This window comes from Rhopalosiphum maidis, chromosome 2 (assembly GCF_003676215.2).
Source record: "Rhopalosiphum maidis isolate BTI-1 chromosome 2, ASM367621v3, whole genome shotgun sequence".
Lineage (NCBI taxonomy): Eukaryota > Metazoa > Arthropoda > Insecta > Hemiptera > Aphididae > Rhopalosiphum > Rhopalosiphum maidis.
The window spans coordinates 88,412,450-88,436,956 of record NC_040878.1 but is presented as its reverse complement, the minus strand read 5'-3'; the positions used below and the strand labels follow the sequence as shown (position 1 = coordinate 88,436,956).

The window sequence follows — 24,507 nt, the reverse complement described above, 5'->3', positions numbered from 1 at the left end:
CCTTCATGTTCCACGTTTCGTTTATGCGTAAATAACCTCAAATCATTGTCAATCATGTTGGATACACTGCGTCTGAGAGAAATTTCTCTAGCTTGTTCGACGGGCCACGGCGTCATCTTTTATTCCGTCACAAACAAATTTGTTCCTGAATCGAGCTGAACTCTCCGTTCCGCTCCGAATATTCTCACCTTTGGTAAGTATTTCAATATATTATTTTAAAATTATTTTTCTCCACTTTATTCGTTAACGTTAACATTTATTCGTTAAATTATTTACAGTAATTATTTTTAACCATTTCTCTTGGACCAACTTAATTTTTTCTGTAATTGCCGTTTTTGTATAGCCACCCTTCACACGTGTTTGCATATTTCGATAGCCGCTTTATTTCTTTATTTCTGTTTGTAGATTTGTCGTTAGCCCGATTATGAGGGCTAAATGGCGTAAGAAGCGTATGCGTAGGTTGAAGCGCAAGAGGAGGAAGATGCGTGCAAGGTCCAAGTAAACCTCGTGGCCCGCACCGGACATACTATCATGTTTTGGTAAACATTAAGCGATTATGAAACTTTTATATTGATTCATCTAAACAGTAATAAACTCTTTCTGTTCAACATATAAACCACTTGTTTTGTTTTTTTTTAATTATTTCCAATTTTAGTAAATATGTCGTTTAGACATTTTTAGGTTAACTAATGAGTTAACCCTCGTGTATATGTTCAAATCAATTTTTTTATTGCACGAATGAATTTACTATTTGTCATTAAAATCGGCCAAGATTCTAGAAAAAATGAAGTTATTGATACATGCTTATTTTAACTTCAATATTTTTTATAGCGTGTTACGTATAAGTTACTATTTAGGTTATTGACCGATTTTTATGCTAAGTTCTTTATGTGTTTCATGTGTTATATATTCATAACAAAAGGTAAAGATTGAGCAATTCAATACAATTTTTTTTTTATATAATATAAGTATGAATAATTCATGTTTTTTAAATGCTAGTTAATATATATGTACCAGGCATTAATTTATATCATGCTTTACTGTGATTTTAAATAACATGAGAATTTTGGTTTAGTTAATTGAGAAAATTTAATTTGCAATTATTATGTAAAATTCTTTAATGTTTTACATTATGCTGTTATAAACTTCAAATATAATTGATAATAGATGAGGTATTCAATTGCATCTTATTTTTTGGTTACAACAGTGTGTTAATACATTAATTATACTGCTAAATTTTAAAACTACCATTCAATAATTTCTAAGTTTAATAATGTTCTGCAAACATCTGACAAAGTAAGTATTATTTATTTTTCATCGATTCAAAATATTTCTTAAAGCACTTTCAATTTCACAATATTGAAAATTAAATCCATAATCCAATGTCCCCATTGGTAAAACTTTTCTTCCTCCCAATATTAGTTTTGTTCTTTCTTCTCCAAACATTGTCTTAAGTAATATTTTAGGTGTATTTAACATTACTGATGACTTTTTTGATACTTGCTTGTAAGTAGTAATTAATTCTTCATTAGTTATGCTCTTTAATTAATTTAAATAGTATAAATTATATTTAGAACGATATATCTAATTAAAAAAATGTCAATATTGCCTTGTGATATGAGAAATTATGGAAAATGCTATTTTTCTATCTTACTATCATAAAAATTAATAGCGAATTGGAGGAAACACTTTTATAGTCAGTAGATTAGTTAAATAGTATTCTTTTTATCGTCATTACCTTTGGCGATACTCCATTTAATATTCCACATACTTCCTTGTTCTCTATTGAAAAAAGTATAAGGTACAGTAAATCACAAATGTGTATCCAAGGCTGATGCTGACACCCATCTCCTATCTTGGCCCCTATACCTATAGCAATTAATTGTTTCAAGCATTTGAGAAATCCACCATTGTGACCCAGTACTGTTCCTAATTGATACAAATTAAAGTAAATTAAATTGATTGGTTAAAATTAGCCTAAAATTGTATTATGAAATATTTATTAGTTATACGTTGCAATGTTTTTATTATTATTATTAAATATTACATCACATAGTGCAGACCTGTTCTAATTGATATTCTACGAAAAGGAAATTTCTTTGAAGCTTGTTCCCAATCCATTCCTAATCTAGTGAAGAAATTACAGTCTATCATTTGGTCTGAAGGAATAAATTTTTCTGTGTGAACTCCATTTGATGGATACATATCTGTTGTTTGTTAATTTAAATTATAATATTTAAAAATAAGATTTTTTGTTAAAATCAATACTACCAGTACTAGTGATTGTAATAAACACATCAGGCTTGCATTTGGTGGAATTTAATAAATCAGTAAGTAACATTGTGGATCCAACTCTACTAATCCAAATTTTTCGTTTAAAGTTACTTCCAAAACGTTTAAAAGGAACCATGATAGGTTCGCCAGTCAAGTTGACCACAGCAGTTATGTTATTGGGAACACCATGGAATATTAAATCGGTCTACACGTTAAAAATATTACTTTAAAAATATGTATGTAATTTGAAATCCTAAAAAATTACCCAATTCATGATGTGTTTCTCTCCAGTCTTAATTCTAGATAATATTGTAACTTCGTAATTTTCACTCAACAGCAATTCTTTCAAGTTTCTACCAATAAATCCAGTTCCACCACCTACGCATTAATTATTAAATATGTTTATTACAAAATTGATATCTTTAGAAATACTGTACCGATTAGCACATGACCCTTGGTACTGTATAATACTGTTTGTATAAATCTAAATGTTGTTTTAAGTAAAACACAATTAGCCAATGGGTTCTTCATATTATTTATATTAAGTATATTAAATAACAGGTAAAAAATAATTGACTATTGTTGAAATTGTTCAATTTCAAAATTACTAAATAAAAATGTAGCTGTATTAGTGTTTAAATCATGAACTGAGAAGAACTAGTTCATGTTTGAAATCAAGTGATGTGTGGTGTACGAAAACAAAATGCATACTAATTAATCAATAAGGAGAAATGAGAATATGCCATAGAATGCATTAAAAATAATCAAAGTTATTGTATTAACAATACATGATTGATTATTTACAGTGTTGCATGAAAAATGTATTAAAAGACCACTACATTATATATTTAAAAAACCATTAATTTACTATTGATTCATTAAATGTTTAAAAATTGTTCATATACCTTCAACCCTGGCATATATGTCAAAAATATATAAATGTTATATTTTAATCATTCTTAAATGATTACAAGAAATTAGGATTTTAGGTAATTTCTTAATCAAAGCCAGTTTGGTATGGTACGGAAAATATAAAAATACACATTAAGATTAAATGAAAACAATTTTTTTGTAATATTTATATTATATTCTAATTCCATGATAATCACAACCAATTCAATTTTGTTTAAACATAATCAATATTTATAACATACTCCAAACATAATGTTATGAGTTCACATAAATGAAAAAAAAAATGTAATTTTATAAATAAAAATAATTACTTTAATAATAATACAAAACATAAACAATGCAACTAATCAATAAAAAAAAACCAATTTAAATAGGGAACTGTTATTATTACTGTTATTGTAGTATAATATTAGCTCAGACATAGTTATGTTATATTATGCTGATGTTTACAGTTTTAAAAACAAAATTAAAATAAATTTATGGTAAGTGAGAAAAAAAAATGTAACCTTCGATTGTCAACTTTAATGTATTTCAAATTTCTAAATTCATATATAGTAAATATATTGCACACTTATACATTGTTTAATGTTTATAATAACATAGTTTTTGGTATACAAAATTAATATGTTAAACAATAATAAACTTATCTATATCTTATAATGATATAATATATAATTATTAATGTATATGTAATAATATGGCACTATTTTTCTAACATTTATGCCCATGGTAAAATGAAAATGGATTTTATTGTTGTAATTATTAATAGTATTCTACTTAGAGAACACGGTTATGATATTAGTAAGATTTTAAACATAAAAAAATATGTATGTTCAATGTTTTAATTCACAACCAATCAATAGTAATTATAGTGTTTTGTGGATAACAATAAAATACAATGATAAATATTATCTACTTGTCTACATGTATGTAAAAATCAACTATAGAGATATTATTTATTAAATATTATAATTTTAAACATTAATCAAAAAGAAATAATAATAATAAACAATTTAAATAAAATAATATATAAAACAAATTGATTTCTTCGTGACCTTTCTTGAGGGTAAAATTGACTAGTCTGATTTCATTAATAATCTAGTAAAATCTTATTGTTTCTTCTTTTAACCAATACATTACACAATCAAAAATAATAACAATTTGGTATTGACTAAAAAACTTAAAAACAAAAAAAAATAGTTCAATGTGCGTCTTAATAATTGTACTGCACATTTAAGCAAGTCTCATGTATAAAAATATATGCGTGTAAAAATTAACTTTGGTTAAATAATTAACAAATTTTCTTAAAGAAAAAAAGTATTTCTAAACTAAAACAAGTTAATAATTATAATAATAGTAAGTATATTTAGTCAGTAATAGATTAGTTTTTAGGGATTATTGTGTTTAAAGGCCAAAATTAAATAAAAATCACTGTCATCATACGTAATATCGCCAATAGGAGTCATATAAAATTATAAATAATATTCTTGCAGGGATTCAATGATAAAAAAGGTAATAAATTTAATTATTGTTTGACATAATAAACCTGGACTAAATAATAATACATTCGTTGTGCGGTACATGAAAAGGGATTAACACCTGTCAGTGCTTACTTCTCTTACAGCAATTTTGGAGTTAGCCATTTCTGAACACGATTTTGCCTTATATAAACGGTTATCTGTACTCTTCTTGCTAAACAGAATTTGTGTACACAGTTTTTTTTGTAAATTCAAATACTTACTAAACAATGAGATGCGTTTGGATGTCTGGTGTTTTTTATATTGGGGTAAAGTTGATATGGTTGCAGGGTTTTTGTCAGCAATAGTATTCTCTACGGATACCTAAAAAAAAATAATAATAATAAATAATTTGACTACAGTTTCTCGGAATCAATATTATTAATTAACGGTTCTCACCTGACAGTTTTTGTTGGTAAACTCAAAATTATCCGAGTTAGCAGTTAAACTTGGGGTATTTACTTCAGATTCTTGGACTTCAGTGATACGATTCAAACTTTGACTCTCTCTTAATCTAGTTTCAGCTGATCTACCCCTTCGACTCCTGGCATTCGCGCTTATGCATCGTCGTCTGCCTGCAGCACTACTACCTGGTCTTTCTGTTTTATTCCCACTTTTCCCATCTTTTTTTTGGACATCAGTATCATGTTCTTGTGAGGGCTCTGTCCCTTGCCCACCAGCATTTCCCATTCCATCATTATCAGGATCTTTATCGTTACCCTTAAATGAAGCCAATGACCTACTACTGCCTCGCTTTTTACGGCCATCAGTATCATCATCACTGGTTTCAGAGCTACTACAGGATGCTGTACGATTTTTATGCATTTTGCTTCGCCTTTGTTCATATGTTATGTAGTTGCCAGTTCTGTTTTGCTTATCGTCAAGTAACTGTGGTGAACTATGAGAAGACACAAAGGGTGGTGGGATTTTGTTAGACACAACAGAAGCAGACGTTGGATTTGTTTCATGTACTTCAGTGATCGAAAGTTGTTTTGTTCGTAGTTCAGAAGCTATTGTATTCAATTTTCCTTCTGACCGAGAACCCCTTCGATTTAATGAACTACTATCATCATCTTCTTCCTCATCTTCCTTTTCATCTTCTTCTTCAACTACAACACTACACTTCCGTGTTCTCTGTTAAATCAACAAAGAAGTAATTAATAATGTTTATAAACAGATGAATTTTTCTTATTACTTTAGGTCGATCAGAATGCAATGATCCTAATATAGCAGATTTAGGCGCTACATTGACTATCGTCAAAACGTTATTTTGATTAGAACTATCATCTACTTTTAACTGAGGAACATTCATATCACTGGAAAAATAAAAAAAAAATTATAAAAATGAACAATAAAAATATTTAAAAATATAAGAAATCTACTTTTTAATAGCTTGAGATTTTTTAGGTGTTGCAGACTTCAATTTTCTTTCTGCGAGTAAATAATAGGTAGCTGTAATATGATTATACTCGTTTTTATCTAGAGCCCTGAATTAATAATAAAAATATTAATTGATAACTTTACATTAAATACTTATATAATTTGAACATAAAGATTAAAGAAAAATGAAAAATTAGCCAACTTACTCCACAATTTGTTCTTTTGTAGCTATTTTTCCACTAATCATTTTTTGTATAATTAATGCATGGTCGTCTTCGTTAATTAACTGTTTAGACACCAATGGACTCTCGTCGTCATTTATCGCCTTGACATCTTTCAACCAAACATCTGCAGCGATCTCATCAAGAGTAGCTCGTTTCTCAGGATTCCTCACAAGCATACGACCAATAAGTGCTTTACATTCTTCAGACACATGACTGGATACTTTGTATTTACAATCCATAATCATTGTTAAAGTTTCACTGTCGTTAGCTGAACGAAATGGTGCTTCACCACATACCAACATGTACAAAATTACACCCAATGACCAGATATCTACAAAACAATATACAACAAACAAATTATCAATATTAGTTGTATAACTTATAAATTTATTGTATGAATATCATAAGTATAACTATATATATATAAATTGAGAAATCATTCTAATATTATCTTCTAATCTAAGTGATTTGTCTAAATAAAATAAGAATACACCAATTTTGTGATATTTGAAGTAAAATATACATATGTCATTAACTTTTTTTAATTAATTATTCAAAAGTTACATCGAGTTGAATATTAAAATGCCCAATGAAACATTAATAATACTTTAATTCTATATAGATTCAACAAAATTTCAGTAAAGTAGCTATAACTTATGGATAATGTCTGCACAAAAATAAAATAAATTTTGATTATTTTTAAATTATGCGACTAAAAAATATCTTAATAAAATATTTTAAGTTCTAGCTAACCTATGCAAACATTTTATAATAACTGTTTCATATAATAAAACTCATGACAATGCTTCAACTACAGTATCTGAATCAATGACAATACAACAAGCCATCTATTAATATAAAAACAGTGTCGAGGACTGTGCAGTAATAGAAGTTAAGAAACATGTGTGCGAGCGCGCACACTGCATACGACAACACTTGTCGTTTTGTTACTATATACAAAACAAATAACTGTTCAATAAATTAATTGTTTTGAACTTTTCTAATTTAATGACTCATCTTTAGACTGAACTCTCATATTTTTATTTTATTATTATGATAAGACTTTATTACACAATCTATATAAATACTGTATAATTGTCAAAATATTATGTGATAAGAAAAGAATAAAATAATGATTGTGTGAGCAAGAAGTCATCAATGAGTGACACTACTGACACTAGTTCTCTTACATTCAAAATAAATATGTAATTTAAATTGATTGAACTACAGACTTAACTACACATTAAATCAACTTGTGAAAGTAAGTAACAAAAATAAAGTATTGTTCTCACCAACAGCAGTAGCATTATATGAATTTCCAATCAAAATTTCAGGAGCCGAATAAGCCAACGAACCACATGATGTTTCTAATTTTTGACCAGGACAAAATGTATTGCTAAAACTACAAAAAAATATTTTTGTTAATTTCAAAATAAATAATTAAATAATAAACGAAATACAGTAATTATAAAACTAACAATATAACTTACCCAAAATCTGTAAGTTTAACAATCCCTTGTTTTTCAAAAAAAACCACATTCTCAGGTTTCAAATCTCTATGGACAACATGTAATTTGTGACAGTACGATATTGCTCTAACAATCTGTGCAAAATATTCACAAGCTAATTGCTCAGACAATCCGCCTTCATGTCGCATAATGTAATCATATAAATCTCCACCATCAGCTAACTCAAGTATTAGATATAATTTACTGTGTGTATCAATCACTTCATATAATCTCACGACATTAGGATGCTGCACTAATTTCATACATCGAACCTGTTAAAAAAAAAAATTCTTAATAATTTTCTTTATAATATTAATCAAGTCATAAATAAACCAGTTATTAATTTTTCAATCACTACTAAATAAGAAAATAGTTATTATAAATAAGGTTGATCATAGATACCTAATTTATTCAAATAAAATGTTCAAATATAAATTATTTTAATAAAAGATACATTTTGTATATATATAATATATACATGTTTTTTAAAATTAAAAATAATTTGATTTTAAAAGAAAAGTTACTACGAATAAATGTGTGTGGAATCACAAGAATGATAAATATCTATGAACATTGAAATTATATTTTAATTGTTATTATCATAATAAAAGTGTCATAAATTATAATGCATGAGAATATTATATTTAATTTTGAATTATGAACCATTAAATTAATTACCTATAAGTAGTTCAAACTTTTTTATAATATTATTAAAATAAACAATCATTGTCAAAAATGTTAAATTGCTATGAGCATACAAAGGTTATTGTTTTACTATTTCATACACAATTAAAATCAGCATAGTTAACTTTTGAATTAATAATTAATAATTGATGAAAACTTAATACCAGATATAAAATAAAAAGTAATGACTCAGATTGTTAAAAATGTAATATTTATAAATATATATTCATTAACAATTAAATTATTAGTTATAATTTAATTTATACATATTAAAAATTAAAAGTACCTACTTATGTAATATATAATATAGATAGCAATTGTAAGTTGTAACAAGATAAAAACTATCATATCTAAAGCATTTGGTAACAATTTTCTACCCACTTCAATATTTTCTATTTACTTATCTAGTAATTGCATAAATTATTAAAACTACATACCTACTTGTTGAAAACTTGTTAATAATATGTCTTATACATAACTAAACTATGAATACCTAACTACAATTTCAAAAGAACATTAATTTATTACACAATGGATAAAATAACAACTAGTGATTCACATTCTGTGATTCATTATCAATAAAAAAAAAAAAGAATTACAATACCTATCCAGTATCCACACAACAAAGATAAAAATTGATTGAAATCACTAATGTCTGAAATCAATAAGTAATATGATTACTTTATATAAACATTATTTTATGTGGTTAGTAAACAAGGGAATACCATAATAATTGATAGATCAAATTTTAAACAATTAAATACCATCTATTAAAGATACATATTATGCCCTAAACATAACAGGCAGTTGTTGGTGTAGGTGATATTTCTACCACATAAAATTGTAATATTTTTTTGATTGATATCACAATGGTTACAATAATAATTCTACAATTATATTGAACCAGAAATTAATTACTCGGGAAAATGATAAATTAATAGAAGTAAAGTCAATACAAAATTGATTTGCATACAAAAATTTAATAAGATACCGTTTAATCTAAGTATTAGTCAATCAAAAAAGAGGAGAGTAACCATATCACAATTATGGTCAGGTTAAAGTAATTTAGTGTCGTTCTACAGATATTAGGCAAAAACAGCATCAAAAACAATGTCTTCACAATCAATCGCATCGAGAACAAACATACGAACGAGTGCAAGACTGCAACAATGATATAACCCAATGGCACTCACCTCTTGGTACAAATGATTACGAGAGACTTCTTCCAGCTTATTCTTGTCAATCACCTTGACGGCTACCTGTTCACCAGTGAACACATGCCTGGCCATCTTGACGACAGCAAAATGGCCTTTTCCAAGCGTCTGCTCCAAATCGTACATACCGGCGATATTGCCACCATTATGTTTGGCGGGTCTGATCGTGTCCGGTTTGCCGATCACCCCGCTGCTGTGTTGCATCGTCTGCAAGATCTACAGACACACCCCAACAACCACTGATCTATGCAGACAGGCCTCTTAACGTTTCAGACGGAAACGATCGCGGTTTATTATGAAATCCATCGTCGTCCGGCGACCGACTCTTCTGGTGTAGCACCCCTAACTTCGACGGAGTTCTTTCAAGTCGGTTTCACTCCGACGTTTTCTTCGGTGCCTAACGATAAGTATCAGTTTGTCGAAACAATAATATTCACACCAAAAAAACAAACAGCTACGATAACAACGGTATTATTTTTTAGTGTTTATTACTATTATAAAAATATATAATACATAATATAATACATATCTATCGGCACTACTTAAGTCACTGCCAGGCGCCAGCAGCTAGTGACTAGTGCTCAGCGCTAGCTAGACCACCGCCACCGTCCGCGTAGGTTTTTTTATAAAAATGGACACTGATAAGAAACTGGGGACTATCAAACGCGCGCTCTCACGGCCACCCACGAAACAGGTCCGTACCACAGAATAAATATATAATATTAATAGACCCATAAAAAAATCATCAACACCTGTACAGCCCGTGGAAGAGTGCGTGAACAGTGCTGCCGTAAAAATAAAAAATAAAACTATAACGCATATTTTTATTGATCTATAAATTATGATATTCTAATGGTTTTATGATGTACTACTTTTCTTTTTTTTTACATCAGCCATTACGTTTAGCAGTGGTAAACTATGTTTAACATACAACTTTGAAAGTACCTAGTTCTGGTTTCTGGTAGCTAACCGTCTAGTCGTTAATGTCGATAGTGGTACTTTAGTCTTTAGGCGGTCAAAAACACTATAAACAGGGTAGACGAGTTGGAAAATAGGAGAAAGTATAAATAGAATATATTCTAACCACAGCATAGAAGAATTGATTGTGACGTATGTTACAGCAATTAATTTATCTCTGACGTTGTCATCATAAATCGTAATTAACCACCGACAACCCAAATATAACAGTAAGTCGACGATAATTATCAGTTATTATTCATCTTAGGTATAAAAAATTAAACAAATTACATTATTAATGTTATATTAAAATATTGTAATATAAAAATAGACCATAAAACGTTATAGATGGGCAATTATAAGTAAGAATAGTTATTTATATTCCGATTGCTTGTAAATTGACTTTTAACATGCTAACTACTGTATTTAATTTAATTAATACAATTCGAATTATAAAAAAGGTAGCTCAACATTTATATTTTAATCTCTCTCCCATAAATTAATTTTAAAATATTACACGTGTCATATATTAATATCTTTCAATAATTTGTTAATAAATGTATTGATATCTATGTATGAACCAAAGTCATGATCGACAACTTTTTATTGAGTCTTGTCAATATTTGTTTTCTGTAACTAAGTAGGGAATAAACTAACCTAGTACATTTTTGTCAATGGGTATAACAAATATTATATTAAACTTACACATGAAGTTGAATTACCGATGTCGAGCGTCGAGCGGGCTAAGTTTATTTTAAATATAAATATTTTCAATATCTTATTTTAAATAGTTCTACCTAGTGTCCTTGCGTGGATTAGGTATGCTAAGCTAAGTAACCTCACATTAATTTTAAAATAGGATCTGTATGCTGTGTTCCATGCCCATATGGCCCAAGTTAATTATTTTTATTTTATTCTTAATTTATACAATGGGACTCAATGCAGTTGTATATGAAGCTAATAGGATTTATTTATGTTTTCACTATATAACAAAAATGACTTGAAAACGCGAATCATCGGCAAAGTCAACTAACAATTTCATTCATGTAATATTTAGTTTTTCGGAAATTTTTGATATCAGCTATCTACAAAACACCGTAAGTCAATTTTTCAAGTTTTTAAATTCATTGAATTAATTTAATTTTCACTGCCTGGTTTGTTGTTTAAAACTCGAAAATATCCTTGGCTTGTATGAGACATAAATCCACCTTAATTCTACAATGGATCAAGTATGGACATTTTTAGTAGAGACGACGAATTTCCATTAAGTCATACGTACAAGACCTAGTACTAAATCTATAGTTGCTTTTTAAAAGGAATGTTTGTCAAATAGTAAATAACAGGGGAGATAACGTAAGATTCACAGTATTAGATAGTAAACCAGATGTCTGTTAATTCCAAAAATATTCACTAGTAACAAAATTTGGTAAAAATTGAATTATAAATATATCAATTGGACCAAACAACACCACTATCATAGTTAGAAAATTACATACTGCATCCATAAAGATCAAGATTGATAATGCTCATAGTAGAATATAACAATTTTGTACAAATAATTAAAATATATTTTATTAAAATATATTTACCATAAATGAACAAAAATTGATTTACTAATATTACAGCGAGTAATAAATTTTGGGATATGAGTTCCTTAAATGCAATTATATAACTGTATAGAATAATATAATCTATGTTAGACACTAGTTATTTAACATATACATTATTTACTGTTGAAAATTCCACTTACAATGTAAAATTAATCAATATAAACAATGATTAAAATTAAAATTAATAAAAAAAAAATATTGATGAAAAGCTCTAAGCTAAGTACAATTATTAATTTCATCTAAGAATTTAAATTACTATTCTATAGAAATTTTAATTTATAAAAATAAGAAACCTAATTACGAATATGTATGTAATCCTTATGAATTATTTTTTTACTTAAATTAGAAATACTATATTATTTCTATAACTAATGAAACACCAAAAAACATAAGTTTCTTAGCTAAGGATTGAAATAATAAAAAAGAAATGAATAGAAAACTCATTTAATATTAGTTAATCCCAACGTCAAATCTCTAAATTACAATTTTGAAACCGTACGGATGGAATAAGGAGGAATGAACAATCATACTTTACAACACAAATTAAACAGAATCATATCCAACCAGAAGTCAAGTTCGACACAAATTGATCATTTAAATACACACTGAATACTGTTTACACTTAAAATTTTCTGTGGGCTGGTCTTCCACCTCCCCAAGATCTGTTTCCACCACCACCGCCGCCGTACCATTTGTTACCACCACTCGCTAAAATAAAAATAAAAATTATGTTTCATTTATCAAAACGAAGAATGAGTAAAAACTTACGGAAAGAACGTGCAGCCATGGCAGCTAATTTGGGGTCAATACGTTGATTGGCTTCAGTAAGAACAGCCACGAGGTCTTTAGCTTGCTTACTATTGGAATGGGTAAAGAATGCATATGAGGTACCTTTCTGAGATGACCGTCCAGTTCGGCCTATTCTGTGAATATAATCTTCTGAATTGTTGGGGTAATCAAAATTGATAACAAATTTGACATCATCGACATCTGAAAATAAATTATTTCTTAATAACATGTGTACAGCATGCATTGGTATTCGCAAATAATTACCTAAACCTCTGGCAGCAACATCAGTAGCAACCAAAATATTAGCTCTTCCATTTCTGAATTCTAAAAAATTAATTTAACATTAATAAAATGAATTAAATAGTTTAAATAGAACTTACGTTTTAATACATGGTCACGCTCGGATTGTGATTTGTCTCCATGAATTCCAACAGCTCTTGCCCTTAAATTATTATATTAAAATAAGTTAACAGTACTTCACATTAAAAATATAGCTGTGACTAATGTAAAACACGTAAGTCAAATGACAAGATAATACTAAGATAAATCTGAACTCTATATTGTCAGTAAAGCAAATTATCACCAATTTATATAATTTTATAAATATTTCTTATACCTATAATCAGATCTTCTTAGAGGACAGATAAAACAACACAAAGAATGTTTTTTTTAAGTAGAATCATCATGTAGCTTACAGAGAATAAATGTAATTTTATAACAAAATAAAAATAAGGGCTAAAAAATTCAGATCTTCTTAGAGGACAAATTAAACAACACAGGTGTATGTTTTTTTTAAAACAAATATCATCACATAATTTAGCCTTATTATTTAAATAATGTTAAATACCACAGAAATTAATTGTTTACTTACCCCATATTGGTTATTTTACGTGTGATTGTATCAACCTTGCGCTTGGTTTCTGCAAAAATAATAGTTTTATTTTCTTCCATATTAGCAATGTCCTGCAATAGATCCATCAATTTGTCTTCTTTTTCATGTTCTTGACATACGTCCACATTTTGTAAGATATTGTGATTGGCAGATAAAGTCAAAGAACCAACATTCAATTGAATGTAATCACTCAAGAAATCATTGGCTAACTTTTGAACTTCTTTAGGCCATGTGGCTGACCACATCAAAACTTGTCTATCAGGCTACAAATAATAAATACACTTGAAGGATATTTGCAAACAAAACATTAAATATCTAGATAACTTACACGAATTTGTTGAATGATTTTTCTAATTTGAGGTTCAAAACCCATGTCAAGCATACGGTCAGCTTCATCCAATACTAAATAGGTACAACGTTGCAAATTGGTAGCACGAGATTCTAAGAAATCTAATAGACGACCTGGTGTAGCAATAACAATCTCAACACCATTCATTAAATCTCTAGCCTATGAATTCAATTAACAATTTAGTAAAGGCAATAAATAAAGTTACAAATTTAATTGATGAGTATGTAAGGAAGTAACAGTTTCATAATGCATTCATCGCTGGGCACTGAAAACTCTTCGTTCAAAACTGATGAGCTTTAACTTACTGTTTTTTCAGTGCTGCGAGAAGTAACATGCTGACGATATTATTTTCCGGTGTCTTAAGGAAAAAAATCTAGGATGAGAGTTCTTAGGAAGAAAATGTATCGGTTACACGTTGAACCGAAAAATATATGGCCGCCAATTAATACATTAATTGTTTAAATTCGGTTTGCAGCGCCTCCAAATGCATGAACACGACTTATATAATTATTATTAGTCATGGTCCAAAAACACTGTGCGTTATTAAGGTTACGTTATTATTTCATTATGTAATAAAAAAACCGTTTCTGCAAAACCGAATTTCAAATGGCGGCCTGCAAAGAACAAAAACAGAACAACTGATTAGAGAAATAATAAGTATAAATAAATTGAACATTTAAATGTTATCAATTTATTACCTCATGTCAAGTGTAATAATTTATACCTGATGTGATTTTGGAGCACCACCATAAATACATGTTGACCGTAAATATGTGGACTGATTGAATAATCCAGCAACTTTTTGTATTTGCTGGGCTAACTCTCTAGTTGGAGCCAAAACTAAAGCAATAGGGCCATCACCCTTTTTCAATGGCTCTTGATTATTTATGTGTACTACAGCAGGCAATGTATACTAAAAAAGTATTTAAATTTAAAATGTCAGATATCTTAAATTTTGAACTTTTAATAATATATATCAAAATAAGACAATACTTACACCTAGAGTTTTTCCAGAACCAGTTTGGGCTACTCCAACCATATCTTTTCCACTCATTGCAATAGGCCAACCTTGTGCTTGAATAGGAGTAGGTTCAGTAAAACCTTCATTGCTATAATCATAAAAATATTATTAACAAATGAAATAGTTTTATTATAATTCAATTTACCAATTGTTAATCTTACCGTATAACTGTCATAACATAGTCGGGAAAATTTGCTTCTTTAAAATGTTGAATTGGATATGGAACAGGGCTCCTGTCTGAGCTCATTACAGTAATATCCTTTCCAGTTCTGTATTTGTCAACTTCTTCATAAGATCTATACAAATTAAAATATATATAACGTTTGAAATTTCAAAATTATATCAAGGTCTTACCTTCTTTCAATAGTTGGATGAGGAACATAAAACTCTTTCTTAAATGGTCTTAGTTGGACACGGTCCCAGTTGGGGGCTTGTAAATTGGCACCAGGGTTTTTCTTGGCACCACCCATTCCACCACGACCACCACCACCACCACCACCATATGATGATCTTTGGCCTCCATAAGAACCATTACTTCTTCCTCCACCTGTACCATTTCTTGCATAAGACCTAGTTTAAATTATAAAAAAAATATTATTAAATTATTAGTTAAAGGCTAAATCAAGGTATACTAATCATTAGTATTATTAAAAATATTTTGATTTTTAACAGTATAAAATAATCAAATGAAATATAACACCACTAATTAAATTTTAACTGAAATAATTTCTATAACTTGTCTATGAGAATTTTGCTCAAACAATCGCCATTAAGAACCACTGGTTTAAATATTATTTATCATGATATTATATAAATGCTTCATTGAGTTACTTACGAAAATGAATACAGAAAAATATTAATATTTATAAATAAACTAACGTTATTAGCCCAATGTTACAATATTTGTAATTATATCGTATAATTAACATTATACTCGCTCCTCACTAATCTCCTTACCATGTATTTTATAATTATACAGTTTTAATTCTCTTATCATTTTATTATATAATATATTATTATACTATAGCAGCAGTTTGATATTAATATTTGTCAGTACCATGATATATATATTTGTACGCACACACATGTATTTTAATAGGAGATTGTTTCATTCAAAAATCAGTTGTTATAAAAATTAACATCATTTAATAACGGGTTAAAATGATAATTAATATTATTTTGTTTATATTGATGTAGGTTAAGAACACAATTATTTTAGAGAAAACAAGATTAATACTTAAATTATGTATTATATTCAAATATAATTTTAGATGTAGATACAACAAAATTGGTTTAGGATAATTCATATTATTGCCCCTATGCAAATACATATAAGGTAATACTTAATTTTTTTAAACAAAAATCCTTTTAAATTATTAAAACAAGTTATTAATAAATTAAATATTCAACTTGAATTTATTGAAAACAGATGATGAATAATAAATAAAGTTAGATACAAATATTTAATTTAATTTATTTAAAAACTCCCGATAAATATAATTTGTACAAGTGTGAACTAAAACCAACCTAAACTCTATGGATTTAGTTGTGAACAAATATACTTAATAAACCCAATGGTCTTAGCACCAGAGAGCAGCACAATAACACGTTTTATGTAACTGTAGAAAGCATGTAATATTACTTTAATTACAATACACCCGAAGTCGAAAACGACAAATCAAGAAATTTATTAGAAAAGAGATCAAAAAAAATTAACCATGTCTTAACTAAAAGTCAACGTTCATTAGTTTCATAATAATTAAGGTTAAGCCAGTCCTAACCTAACAAATTCAATATTGTGAATTTAATTCAAGGCCACGTTACTGACCGGTTGTTCGTAACTCAAGGGTTTCGTAGACTACAAGAAACTACGGGTTAATTAATTTGGTAATACCAAAAAAGTAAACCAATATTAATTGGATAAACAAGACAACAACTTTGAACCACATTGTTTCCACATTATCTAACCTTACATCATTACACGCAAAAAGGAAGCGCGTTAAAGATAGTATCCAATTTCTCGTTCCATTATAATAATAACCTACACACCAACGATCATATATGGTTATAAACTATACTTACATAATTGTTATTTTTTCTGTAAGCAACTGTTGACGATTCGATAAAGATTTGATGTGTAGCGGATTCAATATGGCGGACCTGACGACTCTCAATCCTTGAGCAAACATTATAAATTAAACTAAATTAATTGTAATCGTATATTAATTTAATTAAAAGTGAACGTTAAGGAAACCACACGTTCGATACTTACAATATATTAGATAACGTGTTAAAACTGTATGACGACGTTGAATTGTCGTTGAGATTGAAGGTTAGGATTGACCAAAATTCGTTTCGACGACAGATATAGTGTTACGTCGACGCCTGTTAACGAAAGAAAGAACGTAGTTCGATCGTCGACTCTGTACAATTCTATCGGACAATCGATGACGTATTTCCGCGAACAAACGTTTATGCGCATGCGCGACACCTACAGACGTACCACACTCAAACAGTGCTACCAACCAAAGCTTACGAACGTGGTTCTGACAATTATATACGTATATATAAAATATTTTTATATATTTCACTATGCGCAGTTGCCAGTTTGCACTAGGTACGACTTATATTTTCGTCTTTTGTCATGGACCTCATGGTGGTAGTCACATTTTTTTTAAGAACCATCACGCCATCACTGCCAATCTCAGTTTTTCCAACTTTTCGGTAGGAACACCAACACTAGGAACAAAAACTATTTAGTTGCTGCTTTCTATGAATTATGATAGTGTGTACTGTGTACCTATCCTTAAAGTAATTTAACTAAAATAACATACATATATCTACTATAACTATAAGTCTATAAAACGTGTACAATGTACTGCGACTTTCTGAAAAGTTATTTTTACTAAAGATTCATGTGTTGGCTTTGATCGTATACTTGCACTCAAAATTTATTATAGGCTGGGCTATACACGGCGTTACCCGTCGAATTCATATTTTATTATTTTTACATCGGAATATAGGTATATTAATACAACGGATGTTATACGTCACGTCACGTTTCCTTTCGCGGTGAAAAACGCCAGTGGACTTGCATTTTGGCTGAAGAAAACCGAACTACTGAATTATTAAAAACCCAAACTCTTAATGTTATATTGTCTTAAATTAGGATGAGTTATACTGCTGAGTGATGACGGATAGTCGGAAAATGCGGCGTACGAAACACGACGAATACACCGTGTAATTATACTATATAGCTCCAGCCTTAGATAGGCCATGCTCAAAAACTATTGTAATCAAACAAATGGAAATGGATAATGATGAATTATAATAATATTAATAATGATTAGATTCATAATATAATATTGTAGATAATATTTATACCTATTTTAATTGTTTTTAATAGACCCTTACTATTGGTGTTCCTGAAGCCCAGGAAAATATAATTTGCTAAAAAGAGAAATCTAATAGCATTAATAATATAATAATATATTAATATTCATTATGATATAAACCTCTCATCTATAAAAAAGACCCCCTAATGTGTTTATTTACGCTAACATGGTCTATCCATATCTTTAATTACCTACAGCCTCCTATAGATGTTGTGTAGGTTCTTATATAGAGCTTATGGTCCTATAAATAACATAGATTATCCTGAAAATACAAACCCGTTGTATATAAAACGGCAATTTGAATTTATTGAGATGTATCATTATAATATTATCACTTTATTTAACGATAAAATCTACTACAAGTCTACAACTACTTATATTGTTTTTTTGTTCTGAACATCCAAGTACTTACGTATAACATTCAAAAAAAAATATATATATTTTTTTTTTAATAATCTGTAGATTATTTTTTACACAATATGTATTTGGGAGCTTGTTAATGGTTATAGGTCGTTCGAGTGGCGTGAGCAAAAAAAATCATCGATAACAATGAGCTATATATAATATGAGAAATATTTTTATTTACATTCTGAAAGAATGTACTTATATCAAATACTTTTCCAAGTATTAAAGATAATTGGTTATATAATTGATTTAATAGTATAATTTGACTTCTTAAATAAATCAGTGGGTAATTTAAGATTAACAAGTTTCTATTAATATTGCGTATTTGTGTCGGAGACTTGGTATCTGTTTATGTCTTCACAAGTTAGTCGTATTCTGTTGTAATATAGTATATTTAAATGACTATTATGACTTAGAACTTAATTCTAGCATCTAAGTGATGTCTATTGTCTATGCTTGATATATATTTAATTTATTGCAGATAACTGCCAACTGGTATTTAATATAATATTGTTGGTGGTTTTAACAAAACAAAAATGATTGTAATTTTATTATTATTACATTTTTCTTACGTAATTCTAAATGCGACAATCTAATCATAGACATTATCTACCTTTACCTTAAAAACTTATCTTTTAAATTAAAACCAAGAAAAATTTATTCGCGATATCACTCCACGGCTACACAATGCCCCAATCTTTTCCTTATCACCGGCTTTTATTTTATAACTAAAAAATGAATGATTATATTTTCGGTAACTGTTTGATTATACATAGACGACGTCATCATGCCGAGGTCACGGACAAAAAAGCGTGATAGAGGTGTTTGAACTCGTATCGTGGTCCATGGATCGTAATTACTAATTATGCCCTTATAATTAATTTTACTATACTATTCTATGATTACACATTTACACCTATATACCATATAGAACACCTGTGTATCTATAAGGCTATAATACATATTCCATAATACACTAATACAGTTGGTTACATATTATATTAATATACTATAGATTGAGGTTACCTATATATATTATTATGATTTATAATATTTTATTTATATTATTATATAGATAAATAAATGATAAATTGTGTGTCTATACACTATAAAAGTACCATCAATAAACCAGGCTCATATACGGGGGGGGGTTAGGGGTTTAACCTCCCCTCGATCGAAATTTTTAAAGTATAGGTATATATTTATAATATAACAAAAACTAACTACACACTTTTTAGTTCATGATGTATTAAAAATATTTTAACCTCCTCGAAAATTTATCCTGGATACGTGTTTGCAATAAACAACACACAAAAGGTAAAGAATACTAGGTCATTTATTTACATACCTACGACCTACCTAAACAGGTATACGCGGTAGGTACGCGCAATTGAATGAATATTATTATATTAGTCTCTTACATATAGTTATATCATATTCCTACATGAAGATCCTGTAGCTTGTTCAGCATTAAATCCCCGCTCCTATAGCTTCCCATATCTGGCTAGTTTTATTTATTTTACCATTGTTATAAATACTAGTATAGTAGTATTTATAATCAATGATTTTACTCATTGGCCATTGATTAAGCTCTTAAAAATCAATGATTTATTTACATAATTAATAAGACACTAATATATTATTAAGATTCGAGAAAGGTCTAAGTACAATTTTTTGTTATTATTGATTCCCGGATAAATGCACCGTAAAAAATAACCCTAAAATGAAAATTATGTGCTCTAAAACTTAAAATAATAAATTTGAATTAAAATGTCTATATTAATATAAACTAAAATAAAAAGTAATAAAAATAATTCATTAAATTATGAGATTTATAATTTTAATATTATTATTTTTAAGTAAGTTATGATCTTTTTGAAACTGTACATTTTAAAATGGTCATAATTTACTTAAAAATAATATCAATAAAAGGCTACGTTAATAAGCCCTGGATAATTATCTTACCTTTAAATTTTATAATAGGTCAGTTTACTCAAATAAGTCTAATATCAAAACTAGCAGCACAATATTGAAAATAGTGAACGAAAATTTGCTGTCCCACATGTATAAGACGGAGACAATACAATTGTCATGCGGGTTCTACGTACATCCTCTTAAATTAATGACATACGTTTAAGTATTTGACATGGTACCTACGCAACGGTCGTCGGTATAAAAAGTAGTGCAATAGTGCGAGTACGTGGCAATAGTCTATATAGTGAGTACTGAGTAGGGACGGGCACTATCGAGTAAAAACATTAAAAACTATCGAACTATGACTACCCGATAGTTTTAAACTATATATCTATTGTTTTAATAAGCTATAAAATAATTTTGTTGAAAAATACTACACTGCACAATCAATAATAGTGGACAATTGATCGAACATACATATGAAATTTTGACTTTGAGCCATCAAATTTTTGAACGGTGTTAATGCTTATAAAGTATTATTTATCTATGATTCAAATTTGAGCCACGATTCGACTATTCGAGGTTTTTAAGTAATATAAAATATACCGTATTAAATGAAAACGAACAAAGTACTATTTTGTGCAAAAAACCACCCCAATGGTGTGGAAAAGGGAGTTGTCAAACGTGCAAACTGTAATATTAATGTGTACTATTAAATCTTATAGTATAAAAATTACCGAATTTAAATAAAACTTTTACGCGTTTTTGGTGTTAACATCTCCGTTCCAATATTTGAAGAAATAATAATCACGTATTCGCGTAATATCACATATTTGATTTTTGACTCAGACTCTCTTTGAAAAGGAAATTGAATCTAGTTGGTACTTTGGGGGGGGGGAGTCAAAAGTAAAAAATTTTCAGTATTTTTCAAAAGCGTTAGGAAAAATCCTGAAAAAGTAACGAAAAAACGGGAATTTTTACGCATAACCACTTTTTGACAAAATCGATTTTTTTATTTTGCTGTAACTCAAAAACGAATCATTGTAAATAACTGAAATTGTTATCAAATATTTATATTAGTTTTATCTATTTACGATTAAATTTTCAAAATTTTTAGAATTTTTTTAAACTATTTATAGACCATTGAAATTTTTGATTTTTCTAAATTGTTTTTCTTCAAATGCCGATAAAAAAATTTGGTTTTCCAAAAAATCTTTAATATTTAATACAAGGTTTATTATAAGTTTTTTTATTGTAATAAAAAAAAATAAAAATCGTTAGTTTCATCACAATAGCATTAAAAGTTCAAATGTTTATAAAATATATCAAAATCGCGAATATTTGCAAGAAATTTTGAAGTTAAAAATAATTCATAAAATTTTTGTGATTTATACCTAAGATTAAAAAACCCAGTACAAGGTTCTCCATACTTTTTCTGCAAATAACTGTAAAAAAAAAATTCTAGCGTTGATGTAGAAAAAATTTTATGAGTGTATGAAATTAATTATTTTATTAAATCGAGTAAAATAACAATATATTACAATTTAAATATAAGTAATAATATAATATATCCTACTAATTATCCTAGACTGACAAATCATCTCCGTTCAAAATCGTTTTTCGTATACAATGATACCTGCCTTTGCATTCAAATTTAACACATCCATTATAGTGGCCTACTCTCCATCTTACGCACCTTTTTTTGTTTTTTTTCGTTTCGTTGTTCCTGTGTCTATTATCAAATTGGGTTCTAGCACTTCTATTTTTTAGCTATACATATATATATATATATATAATACTACCTATTATTTTATTTTAAACCGTCTATTATAGTTATTATACAGTTTATAGTTTAGCTTATACAGTTTACATCACACTAATCAAAATTATTCACGATCATAGCATAATATACCATGAGTATGTATAGTCAATGGTAATACATGACTATAATATAATGTACCACCTATATCGCGATTCTTATTAAAATAGTTATACATATTTTATTATATAATAAAATGTTTTATAGTCATTGTTTTTTGTATAAAGTTGTGTATTCTTGTTTATATCCATAACGATTATCACGTGATCTTTATAATAAGACGCACAAATCTACAGTTTTATTATTAATATTAATATCATGATGACATGTGTGCACGTTCTTGCAAACACTCGTGTAAACGCTCTTCAGTCGACGTGGTTGACCAAAGTCCCATTTCAGATTATTCGCTAAATAAAAATAGCAGTATTATGACGAGCTTAAATATTATCATCTACGACTAACTGAGGATTGAGAATGACCATAAAAATAATGGTTATAAAACGGTAGTATTATATGATGCGCTTAAGTATTAATGTATTATCAACTGCAACTAATTTAGGCCTTAGGGTAACCATAAAATTAATGGCTGTCACCAATGACAGGCGACAGCTAATGAGTTGTACACTCTTGAGAACATTTTTATATTCAATATTTACATAGTCGCAAAATCTTTCAATTGTTCATTCCAAACTGCTGTATGCAAATTTAAAATATTATTCATTACGATTACATTAATAGGTGTTAATTCTGTCATATCGGCACTTGATTGTTTTGCGATATGCAAAATAAAAGCTGTGCAACTTATCCCACATTTGTTTTTAAATTGAAAAACCGTTCATTTTTTCCTTTTCTCAAAACTCCTCCAAATATTAGTATTACTATATTATCGTCAGAAAATGCAATATATGTATCTGACGAAATGATAACATATGCTTTTACAAACTTTCAATTACATAATTTGATGATAAAATATCTGCTGTTTCTCCTTTTAAATTCATTACTTCAAAAACTTAAATTTGTACTCCCAAGTTTGGATTTAAATGATATATTATAGTTTATAACTGAAAGCACGATTTCTTTTTAGGGCTATGAGAACAAATGTTTGTATCGAATTTTAGTATCCTACTATTTATGTGCCACAAAACACGTCTAGGGCCTACTATAAGCCCATAGACGCCCAGTATATAAGTACGACTATTACATACAACTGAAACAACCCACATAGTACAGACGAGTGAACAAAATAAAAAATACCTAATCAATAACATTTATCATTTATATAAATATAATATGTGGATAAAATAAAATATAAATAGGTATTATATAGTCCGCAACACATACACTTATGTCATACAGTGTACACTTTTGTCTACATACTGACATGAGGAGTGGAGACCATGGCCCATGGGGTTATACCGTGGGCAGATAGACCTACCGTGAAACCGGACATTTCCCGGTGGGCCCCACATCATAATGGGGCCCTTTTAAGACTTTTTTTTTTATGTGGGGACCCTTTTTTAAAATTTCCCGGTTTGCCAAAAATGACCTACTCGCCCATGGGTTATACTAATAATTAAAATATGTATACATATTAAATGATAATTGCATATTTACGAAAAACGATACTAACGAAAATATGCTAT

At 28.4% G+C, this 24,507-nt stretch overlaps 3 protein-coding genes across 4 annotated transcripts; all 3 read right to left on the bottom strand.

Moving 5' to 3' along the window:
- Nucleotides 1–1,099: 1,099 nt before the first annotated feature.
- Nucleotides 1,100–2,470, bottom strand: LOC113552649 (epimerase family protein SDR39U1-like; the record flags this gene model as incomplete). Its single annotated transcript, XM_026955495.1, has 4 exons — nt 1,100–1,539; nt 1,739–1,929; nt 2,064–2,207; nt 2,272–2,470. Coding segments are annotated over 4 exons (759 nt in total), but the record flags the coding sequence as incomplete, so codon positions are not given.
- Nucleotides 2,471–4,752: 2,282 nt separating this feature from the next.
- Nucleotides 4,753–10,306, bottom strand: LOC113553692 (SNF-related serine/threonine-protein kinase). The gene is made up of 8 exons (XM_026957164.1): nt 9,693–10,306; nt 7,798–8,087; nt 7,600–7,709; nt 6,290–6,638; nt 6,086–6,190; nt 5,899–6,019; nt 5,103–5,837; nt 4,753–5,027 (listed from the first exon to the last, which is right to left on the bottom strand). Exons 1-8 carry the CDS (start codon nt 9,915–9,917, stop codon nt 4,779–4,781), a joined length of 2,184 nt encoding a protein of 727 aa, XP_026812965.1. The 5' UTR covers nt 9,918–10,306; the 3' UTR covers nt 4,753–4,778.
- A 2,402-nt stretch (nt 10,307–12,708) lies between these two features.
- Nucleotides 12,709–17,767, bottom strand: LOC113554975 (ATP-dependent RNA helicase p62-like). 2 transcript variants are annotated; one of them, XM_026959211.1, is made up of 12 exons: nt 17,604–17,767; nt 17,414–17,507; nt 15,686–15,901; nt 15,493–15,627; nt 15,308–15,419; nt 15,035–15,223; nt 14,290–14,469; nt 13,941–14,224; nt 13,450–13,511; nt 13,334–13,393; nt 13,049–13,270; nt 12,709–12,988 (listed from the first exon to the last, which is right to left on the bottom strand). In XM_026959211.1, coding segments are annotated over exons 2-12 (1,548 nt in total). In that variant the 5' UTR covers nt 17,416–17,507; nt 17,604–17,767; the 3' UTR covers nt 12,709–12,902. The 2 variants fall into 2 exon arrangements, with proteins under 2 accessions (XP_026815012.1, XP_026815011.1); XM_026959210.1 differs by having other exon boundaries at nt 17,414–17,531; nt 17,604–17,750.
- Nucleotides 17,768–24,507: the final 6,740 nt, after the last annotated feature.

What these genes read in the sequence shown, in the direction of transcription:
- LOC113554975 (XM_026959210.1), bottom strand. Translation starts at nt 17,520, where the DNA reads ATGTTTGCTCAAGGATTGAGAGTCGTCAGGTCCGCCATATTGAATCCG. An exon ending in TGTTGCTGCCAGAGGTTTAG is followed by an intron (nt 13,271 to 13,333) that starts GTAATTATTTGC and finishes ATTTATTTTCAG; the next exon opens with ATGTCGATGATGTCAAATTT. An exon ending in CATGGCTGCACGTTCTTTCC is followed by an intron (nt 12,989 to 13,048) that starts GTAAGTTTTTAC and finishes TTTTTATTTTAG; the next exon opens with CGAGTGGTGGTAACAAATGG.
- LOC113553692 (XM_026957164.1), bottom strand. Translation starts at nt 9,917, where the DNA reads ATGCAACACAGCAGCGGGGTGATCGGCAAACCGGACACGATCAGACCC. An exon ending in ACAAAAGAACAAATTGTGGA is followed by an intron (nt 6,191 to 6,289) that starts GTAAGTTGGCTA and finishes TTATTAATTCAG; the next exon opens with GGCTCTAGATAAAAACGAGT. An exon ending in AAATCTCAAGCTATTAAAAA is followed by an intron (nt 6,020 to 6,085) that starts GTAGATTTCTTA and finishes TTATTTTTCCAG; the next exon opens with TGATATGAATGTTCCTCAGT.